This window comes from Spinacia oleracea, chromosome 2 (genome assembly GCF_020520425.1).
Source record: "Spinacia oleracea cultivar Varoflay chromosome 2, BTI_SOV_V1, whole genome shotgun sequence".
NCBI lineage: Eukaryota > Viridiplantae > Streptophyta > Magnoliopsida > Caryophyllales > Amaranthaceae > Spinacia > Spinacia oleracea.
Genome location: NC_079488.1, coordinates 48,745,581 through 48,763,621, shown reverse-complemented (window position 1 = coordinate 48,763,621; position 18,041 = coordinate 48,745,581). Strand labels below are relative to the sequence as shown.

Here is an 18,041-nt window from a genome sequence, read left to right as displayed (position 1 = left end):
TCTTCTAAAAAAAACATCAACAATGGCGGACGAAGATCTCTCTAACGCCACTTCGTATCTGATCAATCAAAGATTGCTCTTCCTACTCTCTCATGGGACAAGTAGATGGAGGAGGGCCCCACAAACCCATCTAGAATCATCGACCGCGAGTATGATCAATTCAATCACTACCCTTCTCCTTCTAGAACAATTTTGAGTGCAAGTGCGTATACTTCGCCTCTCCCGGCTGCACTTTTCGGGCTGGATTCTAGTTCGTTCTTCCTTGGCACGCCGTATAAAAGATGTCCCGGGAATCAAAATAAACTCCGATTTAAGACCGTCGTCATTTTCTCCACCTTGTCGGTCGATAGCAGATATTCGATCACCGTTCCCTCCACCTTGTCGGTCATTGCATAAGAGAAGGAGAAGATAACAAAAGAAACCGAGAGTGAGATGGAAAAAGATGACAAAGGAGAGAGATGATTTTGTAATTTCAGTTGCAGTTTTGTGTTTTGTATAGGATGCACAGAAAAGTTGTTTTCTACAACGGTGTAGCCCAACACGATTTAGTTATTCTTGGTTTAAAAATAACAAAAAACAGAAAACTACAACACCAATATCGAACGCACCCTTAGCTTTTATTATTTTAGAAGTTTGTTTATTACTCTGGAACCTCCTGTTATGGTGAGGTATGTAAAGCACAGCGGTGTTAAGTAAGAAACAAAGAATTTGAAATTAAGTCTTTCTCTCTCTTGCTCTCCGATTTTTTTAATTACATTATTATTTGTAAAATTTCCGAGCAACTACCGTTTAGTTTACTAATTTTGCGAACAACTACCTTTTACTTCATTTTTTAGTTTTTGTAAACAACTACCTTGAATTATGTTTTTCGGATTTTTCATGAAATACTCCTGACTTTTCGCCAAATTCACCAAATGCCCCTCAACTCATAAATTCACCAAATGCCCCTCACATTTAACTTAATACTCAAACTACCCTTACACTTAACCTATGTTACTCGGACTCGGGTTCGGGTGTCGGACACGGGTATGGATCCGAGTGTCGAACCTGGTAAAGTTAAAATTTCAAGACACGGGGACCCTGTCCTAATTTTAGACACGGGTACGGGGACATGGAAAAAAATTACTAGAAAAGTAAATAAATTAAAGAAAAAGAAAATAACAATTAAATTTCTTTTGAAAAAAAGAATTGAAAAAGTTTTCTTAAAGAAGCCCCATGCTTTAAACAAAAAACAAAGTGAATTTTATTCCTAATTAACACATCTAGGGTTAATTAAAACTAGATTGGATATTTTCTTAAAGCAGGGGCTGACAAGCCATGTCTGACTGACCGACTAAGGATCCGGTACGGATTCCATACCCTCAGTGTCGTGTAGGGTCGACACGGGTATGAGCCCAAAAGAGGAGTGTCGAAGTAACACAGCACTTAACAGACGTTAAGTTTCCGTTAGCATGACTTTACCATTTTACCCTTATTTTGATTTTGGGTGCCATAACCCTTCCCTATCACTTCCTTCCTTTCAACAGTTTTAAAAAAAAACGCTACTCCTAAACTACCTCTCTCTCTCTCCCCCCTGTTCTTCCTCATTCATTCACCATAACTGCATCCTTCAATAACCCAAAAGATTCAGAATTTCGTGTTCTTAGGTTCGCGCATCGTGTAAGGTATGTCATGACAATTGCACTAATTTTTTTCGATTTTCAAACTTCTGTTGCGCAAATTTTAGGGTTTAGGGTTTCTGGAAATTTGATGTTGGAGATGACTTGTTTGATGTTGGAGATGACTTGTTTGTTTGTTGTCCTGTCTTCGATTTAATCGCCTTTTTGCCCTAATTCATCTTTTCGGCATTGTTAGATTTTTTTTTTTTTTTTTTTTTTTTTTTTGGTTCGTAAGAGTTACTTAATCCATTACTTCAGCAAAAAATTTACAGTGCATCATAGTTTTAGATAGTTTCCACTCTTGGTGGAGCAAAATTACAGCCATCCACTTCATGTGGCACAAAAATACAGCCGCAACCGGGATTAGGATTTAAAGTTTCCAAAAAAGAAATATCATTGTTTTCAGATATACTATCAGATTTTGTTAGGGGGGGTGTAGACTAACTCCTTGATGCGACAGATTCAGCAGCCTCCTTGCCTTCCTTGCTACATGATCCACTTCCTTCATCGAATCTCGCCTTCTTGCTTGCAAAAACAGGCTTCTTTGGCTTCTTAGGAGTTCCCTGCATTTTCCATATAAGTTAGAAAGCCATGTTGTTGGGGTTGTTTCCTCGCCTATGCTATCAACTGCCACCTTACAATCTGAGACTACCACAGTATCCTCCCACTTATTGACAGCAGCCCAGGAGAGAGCTAGCAAAATGGCTTGAGTTTCAGCAGTTGTGGCTGACACTGATGTTGTGGTTCCAGCAACTCCATCTATGTACATGTTGTTCTTATCCCTGCAGATAATTGCATAGGAAGCAAGCAAAGAGGTAGAGCAAAAGGAAGCATCCACTTTAACTATATACCTTACAAAGGGAGGGCTTTGAACAATATGCATTGGTCTGATGGGGGTGGATTTGGGTATTTCAGTTTTGGCAAACTCTTTAGTCAAGGAAATTGTTTGAGTGGCCCAGAATTCAATGGGCTTAGATTCTTTCTGGAAAACCCACAAGTTTCTTCTCAACCACATTCTCCAAATACAGAAGATAAAAACAGTTGCATGTTCTATGTCTAACTCATCTACATTTTTACTTTCAGAAATATTTTCCATGAACCAATTTTGAAAATCTGAGTTGGAGCATCTGACTTTGGGGATAAACTTGACTTTTGACCAGAACTCAACTGCCCTAGGGCAGCTGTAGAAGATATGTTCCTGATCCTCTTGGACATTAGGACAAAATTTACATTGGGCATTAGGGATAATCTATCTGCTAGCTAAATGGTATGCAGTGGGCAGCCTATCCCATATACAGAGCCAAATAAACATTTTGATTTTTGGGGGACATCTAGCTTTCCATATTGCATTCCATTTTTTACTTTGAACTGATCTGGGAAATTGATTTTTCCAAATATGATTGTAGGCTGTTTTTGAGTCAAAGTGGAGGCCTTGGGATAATTTGCAAAAAGGGGTGTCACAACCAAAGTTAGGCAGAGGTATAGCCTGAATCCAGTTAGCTAAGTCAGTGGGCAATAGGGCAGCTAGTTCATTCAGTTTCCACTGGCCATTTTGGATAATTGAGTCAAGAGTTTGGTCCTCCTCACCTCTGTTAAGGGGTCCAGCAATGATTGACCTCAGAGATCCTTTCCCAGTCCAGTTATCATTCCACAGATTAATCTGTTCCCCATTTCCTATACACCACCCAGTTAGTTGGTTGTACAGGTTCCACCCTTTACCCATATTTTGCCATATATGGGACCCAGTCTTAAAGGAGGCAGGAAAAGCTCTATTAGACACATATTTTTCTCTAACTAAGTTGATGGCTAAGTTGTCAGCACTATTCATTTTCCAACAGAGTTTAGTCATGGCTACTTGGTTCATGATTAGAGCAGATCTGATTTCTAAACCACCTACTTCTTTTGCACTACACACTTTGTCCCAAGCAATAAGGTGGACTTTCCTATTTTCTGACTCACTACCCCACAGAAATCTTGCACAGGTTTGGTCAATCTCATGGAGAATTTTCTTGGGGAGGGACAGCACCTGCATGGAGTAGCTAGCAATGGCAGAAAGGGAAGATTTAATCAGCACTAACCTACCAGCTTTTGACAAAGATTTGGTTTTCCAAGAGTTCAGTTTTCCTTTTATATTTCTGCAGATGTGGGCTAGTTGGGTTTGGGTTGGCCTCTTATCAGTGAGGGGAAAGCCTAAGTAAGTTCCAAGATCTGGGCTTTGCTCTACTTGTAATGCTAGAGTGAAAAGATCCTTTTGATCACCAGGGGTGTGTTGGGAAAAGTATAGTTTGCTTTTTGAGTTGTTCATTTTCTGCCCTGAGCATTCCCAAAATTGGTCCAAAACCCTTTGCATGCTATGTAAGGTTTCCCTAGATGTATCCCCAAAAAGAATTAGGTCATCTGCAAACATGAGGTGTGTGATTGGGGTTGAGAAAGAAGGGTTTCCACTCTCCTTGATCTGATGCCTCATAGATGAGGTCTGTGAGGTATTCCATGCATATAATGAAGATATAGGGGGATATAGGATCCCCTTGCCTAATTCCCCTAGAGGTTTTGAAGCTATTGGATGCTTTCCCATTCACTAGGATAGAAGTTTGGGGGGAGGCTATACACTCCATAATTAGGTCACAAGAACTCTTGTCAAAACCTTTTCTAGCTAGGCAAAATCTAATGAAATTCCAATCCAATCTGTCATAGGCCTTTTCTAAATCAATTTTCAAAGCAAACCACCCCTTTTTCCCTTTCCTGTTTTTCATAGAGTGTAAAACTTCAGTGGCAGCTATGTAGTTGACATCACATCCCCTCCCAGGGAGGAAACTGTTTTGGTTAGGGGATATCATGTTCCTCAGGTGAGGCCTGATTCTGTTTACCAGCACTTTAGACACAATCTTATAATTTGCATTACAAAGGCTAATGGATCTAAACTGTTTAATGGTTTCAGGGTGCTCAGTTTTAGGGATGATGCAAATGACAGTTTCATTAACTTTCCCTGGGAATTTCTTAAGTTGGATGACTTCATCCACAAACTTGTGTATGTCTTTCCACATGACTCCCCAATGTTGTTGGTATACATGGGCATGGAGACCATCTCTTAGTGGGGCTTTCAGAGGTCCTAACTCAAAAACTGCTAATATGACCAGTTAACTCATCTCCTTCCACTTGTTGACCCACTTCAGTATTAAGGGTGGTGATTCTGTTTCTTCTCCTCCTAACAGTAACTGACTTATGGAAGAAACTAGTGTTTTGATCCCCACAGGCTAACCAATTAGTTCTAGCTCTAGTCATCCAAAATTTTTCTTCCTGTTCAAGAATTAGATTTAAATCTTTTGAGAGCTCATCATTCAGGTCAAGAAGGTGTCTGTTGAAGGGTCTAGTTTCCAATGCTTTTTGGATGCCATCTATTCTAGCAGACAGATTTTTCTTTTTTTTGAAAAAATTTCCAATGTTTTCTTTTGCCCAACTAATCATCAATTTTTTTAAATTAGTCAGTTTATCCACAAACTCAGCATTTAGATTGCTCCAGTTATCATCTACCATTTTTGCAAAACCTGGTTGAGAATACCACAGTGGTTCCATTTTAAAATCTTTTTCTGTAGGTTTGGCAACAACTCTTTCAGGATTAGCAATTAGTTTAATTGGGTTATGATCTGAGGAGTCTCTTGGCAAGGTGGTTACAGTAGTAGAAGGGAAGCGGGCAAGCCAATGCATATTGGTCCAAGCTCTATCCAATCTTTGGTAGATAGGTTTTTCTTTCCTTTTGTTATACCAAGTAAATCTACTTCCAACACAACCAGCATCAATAAGACCACATCTATCCATAGAGTCAATATATTTATCTACCCTTTTCATTTTAACTGGACGACCTCCTAATTTTTCCGATTGAGACGTGACCTCATTAAAATCCCCCATAACTACCCATGGTATACTCATATGTGCAGCTAATTCTATTAAATCATGCCAAGTTTCCACTCTACTCTTGTATTTAGTACTAGCATATATAGCAGACAAAAAGAATTGATACTCAGGTTTAGTGTTTACCTCTACAATGCCATGAATAGCATGTTGGTCCGACCCAATCAATTTGAAGTTGATTCGGGGGTCCCACATAACTACGATCCCTCCAGATAGCCCATACGGTTCCGCCATAACATAGTTCTCGAAGGGGTTAGATTGACAGCTGAGGATGGTTTTGAGGATATGTTTGGTGTGGGCTTGGCTGGTTTTGGTTTCAGTCAGAATGATGATATCTGGACGGTGCTCTGTATACAGGTGGTAGAGGTTGGTTCTGAATCCTCGACGAGCCATACCCCTGCAGTTCCAGGCGACAATAATCATTGGATCAGGTGTGTTGCGAGTTCTGGAGAACTCCTTGAACTTCTTCTGAGTCAGTGGATCTATCTTGTCGATAAAGTCCCTGCTCCTCATACTCCATAACTCCTTCTTCCTCGCCACAAACTCCAGCTCCGCTTCCCAAATTTCCTGCTCTATCTCCTTCACTAGATAAGTCTTGATCTCCACCTGAGGGAAGCTCTCTGTTGTTGATATGACCATCAGGCCATTGGTCGTGGCTCCAACTGTTCCTCTCAGTGGGGATCTGGATGACAATTGCCATGTCTTTCGCAATTGAGGGAAGATCGGGATGGGGTCGTGCATAAATTCCAACTCCATTGGTACTATCAGCTGACCCATTTTTGCTTCTGCACTTGTCATCCACCATCTGACGAACATCTCCAGAATCGGGCATAGGGCTTTCATTGTGTTCAAATCTGGGAGATGCACAGGATCCACCTGCTTGGCAACCTAAAAAGAGATGAGAGAGCTAGAGAGAGAAAGTGAGAGAGAGCCCCCCCCCCCTCCGCAACCGCCAGATCCACCAGGCAGCCCTTCGATTCGCCCACAGCGGTTCTCGTCTACGGTTACTCACTCCCAACCACCCCTCCAACAACCACCTTCCTCCACCCCTTTACCCAAACCAAAAATGTCATACGCAGCCACCCTAAAAAACCAACCCGAACCCTTCGCAATCTCGTTCTCCCATGCCTCCCTACTTCCAATTGTAGCCGCCAACCCACCCCCCAACTTCGACCCTAAGGTTGATGCTTTCATTAGCCTTGAATATGCAGAAGCTGAATCCCTTTCGGTAAGATGGATTAACTCCCTAATTATCAAAGTGGTGGGAAAGTCGTTCTCAGTGGAGTTTCTCAAAAGCTCCCTGCAAAGAATATGGAAAATCAAGTCGCCAGTGCAATTGTTGCCCTGGGGAAGGGTTTCTACAATGTCTCCTTGCCATCAGAGAAAGATAGAGAGAATGTATTATCGAATGGACCCTGGTTCATCACTAACTTCATGGTATTAGTGCAACCATGGACACCGGGTTTCAAGCCATCGCAAGCTACAATCACTAAGATTCCGGTATGGATTACCCTCCCGGAGCTACCAATTGAGTTCCATTCTGTATCAGTGTTACAAAAATTTCAAGTCAGATTGGCACCTTCATAAAAACTGATAACAGAGCCATTGAGCAAAACAGAGTGCGTTTTGCAAGAATCCAAGTACTATTAGATTTGGCGTTGCAAAGGAAGGAAGCAGTATGGTTGGGGGCATTCAAACAAATGATCATCTACGATGAAACCCCGTTCTTTTGTGCCCTATGTCAATCCATCGGCCATGGAGTGGGCAGATGTCCGCTAGAAACAGAGCAGAGGAAAGAACTGCAGAGCGGCGCAAAGATGAGCCATGAGGAAACCCTAATCAGCGACAACAACCAAAGGGATCAACAACCGTTGATGGAAGAAGGGGAGATTAATCCTAACCCATGGATCAATGTCTCCAACAAAAGGACAAGCTACAGGAAAAGTACAAGGAAAAGTAAGAATACAACAAAAAGTCCAGAAAAAGGGGAAGGAAGAAACAAAAAAAGACAAGAAATTTCGGCGCCTAAACAGAAGCAAGGTTTTCAAATGAAAAAGAAAATGGGTCCAAGTGGGAAGCAACCTGTGCTGGTCAAGAAGGTGGTCCAAAATTTAGTGGCCCAAATCGAGAATAACACACAACTGGGGGCCCAAAACAATGAAGGCAAGGCAGATCAAAAGATCGGAAAAAAAACATCATCCAAACAAAAACCTAATCCTAATCTAACGGCGGATCTTCAATCACCGAAAAGTCCACCAATCAATACCCCATCAGCCAAAACACCATCCACCTCCACCATAATCAATGAAAGCATTAATCAGTCAAAACCCTTCACTTTCCTCTCCCAACCCCCCACAGTTACAAAACCCCACTCTCTCTCCTCCAATCTGAATACCAATCCAACTTCCATCTCTCTCCCTTCTTCACCCACTCACTCTCAAACTGAAAATGTCGATCGACTTGGATTCGAGCGATCTGGACTCCGACATGTTCGACTTCGGCGACGAGTCGTCGGAGGACAACGATTTCTCCAAACCACCTCCATACATAGCCAGATATTTCAAGAGTCGCAAGACCCCAAATCCCAACTTCACCCTACCCTTTCAACCTCTACCTCTGGAACTCCCAATCCCAGTTATGGAGGACACCGGCGATCACATTCCCAACCACTATGTCTGCAAAGATGCACCGATCCCAACCTTCCCGGAGATTCATGTCAACGATATGAATTTCTACCTCAAAACCCCCTCCAAGTGGTTCATGGTCAGCGCGGCGAAGATAAGGGCTTTTGTGCTCAACCCCCAAGCAGTAGAGACACCCTACCAGGACATGTTCATGGCTCCAAAAAAAGGCGGCATTGTTAGATTGATCCTCATGTTTTTTCTGATCAATTTCTGGTTATAATCGAGGGTTTTGATTATGAGAAAATTGCTTGAATTTTTCAGCATTTGGCGATTTTTTATTCCATTAAGTTCAAATATGATGAGTATTGAATTGAACGACGAATTGATTGGAATGATAATTTAGGAGTGAGAAATGAGTTCAGAGGCAGTTTGTGACTGCTCGTGACTTGGTGGAAGAAGCTAATTTCATATTTGATTAGGAGTTTTTTTATAAAGTAGACGGCAATTTAGTTACCGTGTTGGAGGAGTAGAATCTATAATTGAGTCATAGGGCTTGGATTTGCTCAACCTTATGTACCAAAAATGGAAAGATTCTAAATTTATTGGTTAAGTTGTTTGACAAAGCTTTCTTAGTGCATTTCAGTATACTTGTACATAGTATATGTTTATAAGGTATAAAATTATGTTTTAGCCAGATTACCTGTAACAAAATTGTACTTGTGGCCCGGGATCTTGTTCTAAGACTTGATATTTTGAGGAAGCTTGAGAAGCATAGAGGTTGTGTCAATACAGTGGGCTTCAATGTGTCTGGTGACATTCTTGTGTCTGGCTCTGATGACAGAAAAGTTATATTATGGGATTGGGAAGTTGGCCATGCCAAACTCTCATTTCATTCTGGTCATTGTAACAACGTGTTTCAGGCAAAATCCATGCCTTTCAGTGAGGACCACTGACTTGCGCAGCAGATGGCCAGGTATTTCCCTGGTGGTGCTTTTTGGGTTGGGGGCTAGGGAGGGAAAACAAACCATGACTTATTCTGCTCAAAGGTTGTTTACTTGTTTGCGAATCTAATATGATTTTTTGTTGGTTATATCCTGGTCTGAAGATTACAGCATGCAATGAGGCTGATCTTTGTAATTGGAAACTTGTAAACTTCTTTCATATGCCTGGATACGTTTCTGCTTATCCTTATGCTTTAGTCTTGACATTAGTGACTTTTAGTTTACTTCTTTGTAATATATTTATGCTTTCAGTTAGACACGCACAAATTCTTGAAGGTGGACGTGCGGAGACCTCTTTACTTGGTAGCCATGAAAGTCGAGCTCACAAGTTGGCTATTGAACCTGGAAGTCCTCACATATTTTATACTTGCGGTGAAGACGGAGTGGTTCAGCATGTGCGTATCTCTGCAGGTTGCTTCAAGTATACTGTCTGCTTCTGTGTTTCTTTCTGGTTGCTGGTTGCTAGTTCTGCTGTGACATGTGCTGCTGTTTTTGTGCTACCGGCTGCTCCCCCTTGTAGTTGCTAGTTGTGTTTTTTTGGTTTGGGTTGCGGTCTGTACACCCTTTTCTAAAGGTTGTTGTTTCTTTGTTTGGTTTCTACTAGTTCCTACCTTTGGTAATAAAGTTCTTAATTTAGCACACAAACAAAATATGCAAAAACAATTATGATTCATGAAATATGAAGTAATTGCTCATTGATTGATTCACTTCATGATAACAAATAGTAAGATTACAAACATCAATATTCTCGTTTGTATTCCCATTTGTAGGACGATTTTGAATGAAAGCTCATGACAAAAATGAGATAAGACTATCAAAACAATTTATAAACTACAATAAACACTCACAATAAGCAACGACTACTTTTCAAACACAAAAACTAGTCGTTGGGCTTTGAAAAGCTAATTTTCTGTTTTGGGCATTTGGTGAATTATGTTTACATCTAGGGGTATTTGGTGAATTAATTTAAATTTTATGGGCATTTGATGAATTTGAAAGTAGGCTAACGGATGACTAACGGTGCGTCATTAGTAAGGGTAGTTTGGGTATTAAGTTAAATACTTAAATGTGATGGCCATTTGGTGAAATTCTGAAAGTCGAGGGGCTTTTGGCGAATTTCGCAAAAATTCAGGGGTATTTCATGAAAAGTCCGTATGTTTTTATATTGGAACCACTTCCACTTTAGGGTTTTCTCATTTTTCGTTTTTTAATCTTTTTAAGTGATTCAAAGTTCATTCTTCTCCTTTATGTGTAAGGATTCCATTTTCAAATTTTGTGAAGGATCAAACGAATTACTCCGTATAAATTTTGGTGAAAAATCAAACGAATTGTTTTGAAATATCGGTCTCTGTGAAATTCTTAAAGAAAATAAGAAAAATGAGTTTCGAATCACTTCAAACACTTAAAAAACAAAAAAAATATCTTAGTGTTAAAATGTGAAACCCATCAAAGAGGATCCAACACAAAAGCATAGTTTAAGGTAGTTTACAAAAACCAAAGTAAAAAGTAGTTGTTCACTAAAAGGTAGTTACACGCCAATTTTCCTTTTTATTTTTTTCTTATAGTTTTTGTGTAAAAAAAGTAACCTTTTTTCCATTCTTTTGTTGAAAATAATTATTATTATTGAAGCACACTCCTTCCGTCTTTTTTTATTGCCCCTTTGAGTTTGCGACATACCTCTTTTGGTATATTTTCCCACTTGCTCTCTATCTCTATCGGCTTAAGGACCCGTACGGTATCACTGCCAATTTTCAGCTTTTAGTTTTTTGGTTTTATAAGTCATATGATTTAGGTTGAATCATGAACTAAAATATAATCATACTTTAGGAATCATGTTGATTTTGAAAACTGACAACACAAAAGGTAAACTACTTTTTGTGGCTTTTATATTTTGGTTTATAATTTTATACAAAACGATACCGAATGGGTCCTTGCATTCTTCTTTGTCTCCCTAACACCTCTTCAATTTGTGTATTTGGGAACTCTAGTTTAATGAAGAAAAGTGTGTAAAACTGTGGAAATATGAAATTCCTTATTTTTTAACTTGTTTGGTAATTTAAATGAAAAAGTGAGGAAAATGAAATGTGTTATAATCACATAGTTATTTTTTGCCAATTTTATTTTCCACACTTTTTTCTTCAAAAGTAATGAAAAGATTGTGGAACGCGAAAATAAAATTAAACAATTGAAAAATGTGCAGTATTCCATTTTTTATAATTTTTCATAAAAATAACCAAACAAATAAAAATTTAGAGATTTCAAGATATTTCTTGGTATTTACTTTTCTATAGATTTCCATAGTTTTACATTTCCTCACATTTCCACCATTAACTTGGTTTCCAAACACAAGCAAAATATTCAGTTCCGTCCATGCAAACTAATGGAAACATTAAACAGGCTTTACTTGATGGGGTCCTATTAACTAATGAAGATGATGGATGGAAGGCTATGTTAATATCCGATATTGATCAATCCAAGACACTCATGAACACTAAAACCGCTAATAAATTAATAGTTTTGCAAGGACAATCTGTAATCAAACTCCTACTACAGTTGTTTGGTTCATTTATCAATTGTCACCCAAGACAATTCCACATAATTTGGAAACACTCTCTATCACTCTTTGTTCCTCTATCGTACCCAGTTCCATCATTTTTGAAGAATTCTCAGTTTTTCTAGCACAAAACTTCCAACAAACTCACACATCCAATTTCTAAACCATTGCAAAATTAAAATTGAAAAACAAAAATGACCAAAAGATTACCCATCAACTTCAAGAAGAACAGCGATTCGATCAGATGTAGCGTCATCAGCGGAGTTTTGAAGCGAATTGCAAGCCACAAACCGATGGGAGAATCGACCTTTGTGACGGAAACTCGAGCTTCTGAGATGAATAGATGAAATTGACGGCCATGAATGATTATGCGTTGTGGAGATTTGCTGAGAGAATGCGGAATTGATTGGGGATTGAATAAAGAAGAAGTAGCGTATAGGTGAGGTTGCAGTGACGACCTCCATTGATGAACGCTAAACAGATGTGGTTTCGGTACTCGACTCCTGCGTAATCAAGAAAGGAATTGAAAATTATTTTTTTTGAGCTGAAAGGAAATGAAAAATAAAAATTAACGGAAAGATACAGTAAGCACAAATTCTTATTTACAAGGGTTGTACAATAATTATTGTACATCAGAGTAAAAGTTAACTCAAAATGCTTAAAAATTATGCTCATATGGGTAAAAGTTATTTATTTTTTAGTGATAAATTTTTTCATTTTAATAAAACTTATTTCATCAAAATCACTAATAATGTATTTCGTATAAAATTAATCATTTAATCCTTTAAAATGTTTATCTATCAACTTTTTTTTACTAATATAAAAGTTAATCAAACTAGGTTAAAGTTATAAAAAAATGGGTTAAAGTTATCTTGGTGTACAATAAATTTATTGTACACCTTGTGCGCGCAAGACCTTTTGTCTTGGGTGCAATAGGTGCACATTAATATTACTCCCTCCGTCCCCTAATACTCGCACCGCTTTCCTTTTCGGGTCGTCCCTTAATACTTGCACCGCTTCTATAAATGGAAATTTATACCAATATTATATTATTTCTCACACTTACTTACTAATCCCACCTACACCCCTATTCCCTACAAAAAATCATTTAAAAATTCACACTCTTACCCATTTTCCACTAACTATATTAAAAAAAATACCCCACTATCAACTAACCCCCATTAAATTAGTAAGTCAATTTAAATGTCTTAAACTCCGCACCGGTCAAACCGGTGCGAGTATTAAGGGACGGAGGGAGTAATGTGCACCAAAATCACACACGTGTGAAATAAATGAAGGAGCTGACTGCTGACTCACAACAAACTCACAAACTCTCACAAAATTTCACGGAAAACAAAACGCAGAAAAAGGAGAGAGAAGATACGTACGAGAGAAACCTATGAATCACGAGAGATCGAAACCTCTGAATCGCGATCGAAATCTCTGAAATCGCGTCAAAATTGCAGAAGAAATCGCGGAATTTGCATCGCGAGAAATCAATTGAATTTTCGATCAAATTTAAAATGGAAAACCTAATTCGAAGTATGATTCAATCAACTCAAAGAATTCAAGTTCCGGTTGAACCTGATATTCAAGATGCAACAATGGAGGAAATTCTCAACAATTGTATAGAAAACAATGCTTTGGCACAGGAACGTGAAGAAGAAGAGGCAACTAACGAAATCGAAGCTGAAGAACAGCATATTATTTATGATTCTGAAGTTATGAATAATTATGCGTTGGAAAAATTAATTATACGTTCAAAGTTAAAGTTATAGTTATGGAATGTAAAAGTTAGAGATATTCCTGTAAAAGTTATGTAAATGTGTTGGTTTGGCTGAAATATTGGTGTTTGAAAAAGTTACAGATGACAAAGTTAAAGCTGAGGTTTTCAGAGTAAAAGTTAAGTATGTGAAATGTAAAGTTTAGAATATTTGCTTAGATTTATAACATGATTTTAATAGAGAATTTACAGTTATGGTTTTATGCATAAAAGTTATAGTTTGATGCATAAAAGTTAGCCTTGTTTTAATAGAGATAAGGCTTGTTTTAGTAAAAGTTATAGTTTTATCCATAAAAGTTAGACTTATTTTAGAAAAAGTTAGCCTTATTTTAGTAAAAGTTATAGTTTCATGTGTAAAAGTTAGGCTTGTTTTAGTAAAAGTTAGCCTTGTTTTAGTAAAAGTTAAAGTTCTATGCATAGAATTTAGAGTTGTTTTAGTAAAAGTTGGCCTTGTTTTAGTAAAAGTTATAATATTATGCGTAAAAGTTAGGGTATTATGATTAAAATTTCTGCTGATTTTTAATAATTGCAATAACAGAACCGGATCAAGATATTGTTGGAACGCTTATGGGTTACACTGCCGAAACAGTGGAGGAACTTCTAGGTTTCTACGAAAAACATGCTAGTGCGGTTGGATTTTCCATAAGGAAAGGAAACACGAGATTCAAAGTTGGCACAAGAATCGTGCTTGAAAAGACATTTCTTTGTTCAACAGCAGGAGTAACAAACAATGGAAAGAAAAAAAAGAAAAAAGTGCAAACAGTTGTTCCTGTAGTGCCCAAAAAAGAGAGAAAACCAAGGCAAGTTCCAATCACAAGAACTCAATGTAGGGCATGCTTGAGAGTGAAAATGAATTCCGAAGGCAGATATGCGGTTGTTAATCACGTGATAATGCACAACCATGAATTAACTAGAAGTCAATGGCACTACTTGCATAGATCTGAAAGGCAAATAACGGAAGAGAAAGGGGAGGCAATTGAAACTATGCAAAAATCTGGTAATAATTACATTTTGATAGTTAAACTTACATTTTTAGTAGTAAAAATGTTATTATGTGTAAAAGTTATTGTTATGATACTCATCCTTGTGTTACTGCAATCACCTTCTAAGATAAAAGTTGGAAATATAAAAGTCACACTTACAGTTAAAGTTAAGCTTTTTAAAGTAAAAGTTAGGTTAGAGTAGAATGAAGACTATCTTTAACTTTGACAACAATTTCCTTAACTTTAACCTACATAACAACAACTTTAACACAGAAATTAACTACAAGGTGTTAAAGTTAAGTTATTGGCAATTAAAGTTTTAAAAGTTAAAGTTAGCCTTTTTGTACTAAAAGTCATGTCTAAAGAAGTAAAAGTTGAGTAAAGTTAAACAAAACCTTTTGCCTAAACTATTATTTTATTTACATTCTTTTATGCTCAACTGACAGGTTTGTCATCCACGACTTCTTTAACTACATGGAAATTGAAGCTGGGGGTGAAGAAAATTTAGGGCAGTCGAAGAAAGACCATCTAAAATACTGCACGAGGTTAAAAATGAAGCAAATAAAAGGAGGTGGTGCACAAGCAGTAACTGACATAATGTATTTAGAGCTTGAAGGTGACCCAAACTTCTTTTTTAGATTTAGATTAGATGAAAAAGGCAAATTGAGGAGTTTGTTTTGGAGGGACTGTATGATGATGGAAGACTATAGAATATTTGGAGATATAGTGGTTTTTGACACAACCTATAGAACAAACATGTATAACCTAATTTGTGCTCCAATAGTTGGAATAAACAACCACTGGAACAATTGCATGTTTGGTTGTGCATTCATAGGAGATAAAAAGATTGAGTCGTTTGTGTGGCTTCTACAAACTTTCAAAAAGTCAATGGGGGGAAAAAGTCCAATATCAATCTTTACAGATCAAGATGCAGCAATGAACAATGCCATCAATCAGGTAAAAATCCAAGATTTATTCTTAAAGTTGTAGTTTTCTGTGCTAAAGTTATAATGTAATTACCAAAAAAGTTAGTTAAACTGGTAAAGACCTTTTCTTAATTTTTATTACACTGTACTAAGTTTTATATTGATATTGCTAACTATTAACTTGAGGGGAACCTGAAATGTTAAAGTTATGTAGTTTTGAGTTATAAAAAGTTAAAGTTTGCCTTTTTGTATTTAAAGTCAGGATTGATGTAGTAAAAGTTAGGAAAACTTGAATAATTTTTTTTACTTAAGATTGGGTTGTATATGCAGGTCTTTCCATATTCAAGACACAGATTGTGTGTATGGCATTTGCATCAGAATGCTATTACCAGATTTGGGGCATTGAAACGAGATCTAACTTTTAAGAAGACATTCAACTATTGCTTGTATAAGTGTGTCACAGTAGTTGAATTTGAAACCAATTGGAGATCAATGCTGCAAATTGAATTATACTACGTACGTAAACTACAAATTGAACATCGGCATTATTAATTTATTTTCACTTTTTTCAAAAATTGAATAGAAATTATGTTTAATAATAAGTTAAGTTTAAGAAACATAAGAGTTAAATTATTTCTCTAAATTTTTATATTGCAGTTGAAATTCATTTATTAAGATTGTAAAATCATATTTTTTATGATAGTAATTTGTTAGGTTATGATACATATGACAATTCATAAATCATGCGGAAAAACCATTTAGCCAGGAATACATATTATTTACACATAGTCATATAGCATAGTTTAGATGCATACTCTTTGTTGCGTGCCTTCCCTAGCTGCGCCCGAACCGAACAAGAACAAGTCTTTAGGACTCCAAGTGTCGTCCCTCCGTAGATAGTCCACAGCACGTCCGGATCCGCCTTAAGATTGACCAACTAGAATCGCCCTTAAGGTACTAAAGATTTTCGGCACTTTTAGTCAAGGAATGTGTCTGAATTTTCTCTCAAAAACTCACTTTGAATACTTGAATAATCTATGAAAATATGTGACCCTAGGCACCTATTTATAGAGTTATGGAAAGGGTTTTGGAATCCTATTAGGATACTAATTTATTTAATTATAACCCTACTAGGACTCTAATTAAATAATCATTATCTAATAGTTTTAGGATTTAATCACACTTCGAATCCTGATTGCTTCAGGATTCCCGCACAAGCATTGCACGAGCACCGTACACCCGCGAAAGCCTTGCGGCCCACGCTAGGCGCACAGCGCTCGGCCCACTGCTGTGCTCTCGCGCGCGCGCCCAAGGCTTTGGCTGGGCCTGGCCTTGCGCTGGGCCTGGTCGAGGCTTGGCGTGCGATGGTGCGCGTTGGCTAGCTGGGCGACGGCCTGGCTTCGTGCTGGGCCTTCGTCTAGCGGGCCTCGTCCGATGCTAATTCGTACGATACGCTTCCGATTAAATTCCCGATTCCGGAATTCATTTCCGATACGAACAATATTTAATATTTCCGATTCCGGAATCAATTTCCGTTTCGAACAAATATTTAATATTTCCGTTTCCGGAATTATTTTCCGATTCCGATAATATTTCCGATTCTGACAATATTTCCGTTTCCGGCAATATTTCCGATTCTGGCAATATTTCCATTTCCGATAATATTTTCCGATACGTACCATGTTTCCGTTTCCGGCAACATCTACGACTTGGATAATATTTATATTTCCGATACGATCCATATTTCCGTTTCCGGCAATATCATCGTTTCCGGAGTATTCATTTCTTGCCTGTGACGATCTCAGCTCCCACTGAAACCAAGATCCGTCGATTCCGAATATCCATAGATGGAGTATTTAATGCCATTTAATACTTGATCCGTTTACGTACTATTTGTGTGACCATACGGGTTCAGTCAAGAGTAAGCTGTGGATTAATATCATTAATTCCACTTGAACTGAAGCGGCCTCTAGCTAGGCATTCAGCTCACTTGATCTCACTGAATTATTAACTTGTTAATTAATACTGAACCGCATTTATTAGACTTAACATAGAATGCATACTTGGACCAAGGGCATTATTTCCTTCATAATTAGTAACATATAAACCAATATTAGAAAATCAATAGTAATAGTGCAGTGTATAATTTGCAATTTTTTCCATGTTACGTGATTGATATTTTTCATATTAATATTAGAAATTCAATAGTAATAGTGCAGTGTATTATTTTCGATTATTGCCATAATAAATTAACTCGTAATATTACTTGTAATATACTCCGTATATTGTTCTATGATATGGAAGGAAACAAATTAGAAAATTTATAGTTTTTAAAAGTTTCTTTAATGGAGTAGACATTATAAAATTAAATTAAATTAAAAAAAGAAGTCAAAGACACATCGAGAGATGACACGTGTCAATCATGATGTGTATTTTAGTATATAGTTATTGAAGTTATTGATTGATTAAAAAATATATATTTAAATAGATAATAAAAAAAATTGTTGATTAACATATGATTAATTATTAATGAATACTTTTTAAAATTTAAAAAATAATTTTCAAAATGTTATTACGAGGTAAAGTAAGGAGAAGAGATAAAA

General features: G+C 37.4%; 3 protein-coding genes across 6 annotated transcripts in view; 1 reads left to right on the top strand and 2 right to left on the bottom strand.

Annotated features, from left to right (window-relative positions):
- Positions 1-12,316, bottom strand: part of LOC110775558 (CBBY-like protein) — a 39,841-nt gene extending 27,525 nt beyond the window's left edge. Inside the window, exon 1 of one of the 4 annotated variants that reach the window (XM_021980166.2) lies at positions 11,957-12,316. In XM_021980166.2, coding sequence (XP_021835858.1) covers positions 11,957-12,210 — 254 coding nt within the window. In that variant the 5' untranslated portion in view covers positions 12,211-12,316. The remainder of the gene's footprint in view (positions 1-11,956) is intronic. The other 3 variants (XM_056836775.1, XM_056836774.1, XM_021980167.2) reach the window with 3 other exon arrangements.
- On the bottom strand, positions 1,912-11,949 carry LOC130467849 (uncharacterized). The gene is made up of 2 exons (XM_056836777.1): positions 5,694-11,949; positions 1,912-2,221 (listed from the first exon to the last, which is right to left on the bottom strand). Exons 1-2 carry the CDS (start codon positions 6,408-6,410, stop codon positions 2,099-2,101), a joined length of 840 nt encoding a protein of 279 aa, XP_056692755.1. The 5' UTR covers positions 6,411-11,949; the 3' UTR covers positions 1,912-2,098.
- A 953-nt stretch (positions 12,317-13,269) lies between the features above and the next one.
- Positions 13,270-15,990, top strand: LOC130467406 (protein FAR-RED IMPAIRED RESPONSE 1-like). The gene is made up of 4 exons (XM_056835909.1): positions 13,270-13,504; positions 14,068-14,329; positions 14,959-15,469; positions 15,769-15,990. The coding sequence occupies exons 1-4, from the start codon at positions 13,270-13,272 to the stop codon at positions 15,988-15,990; spliced, it is 1,230 nt and encodes a 409-aa protein (XP_056691887.1).
- Positions 15,991-18,041: the final 2,051 nt, after the last annotated feature.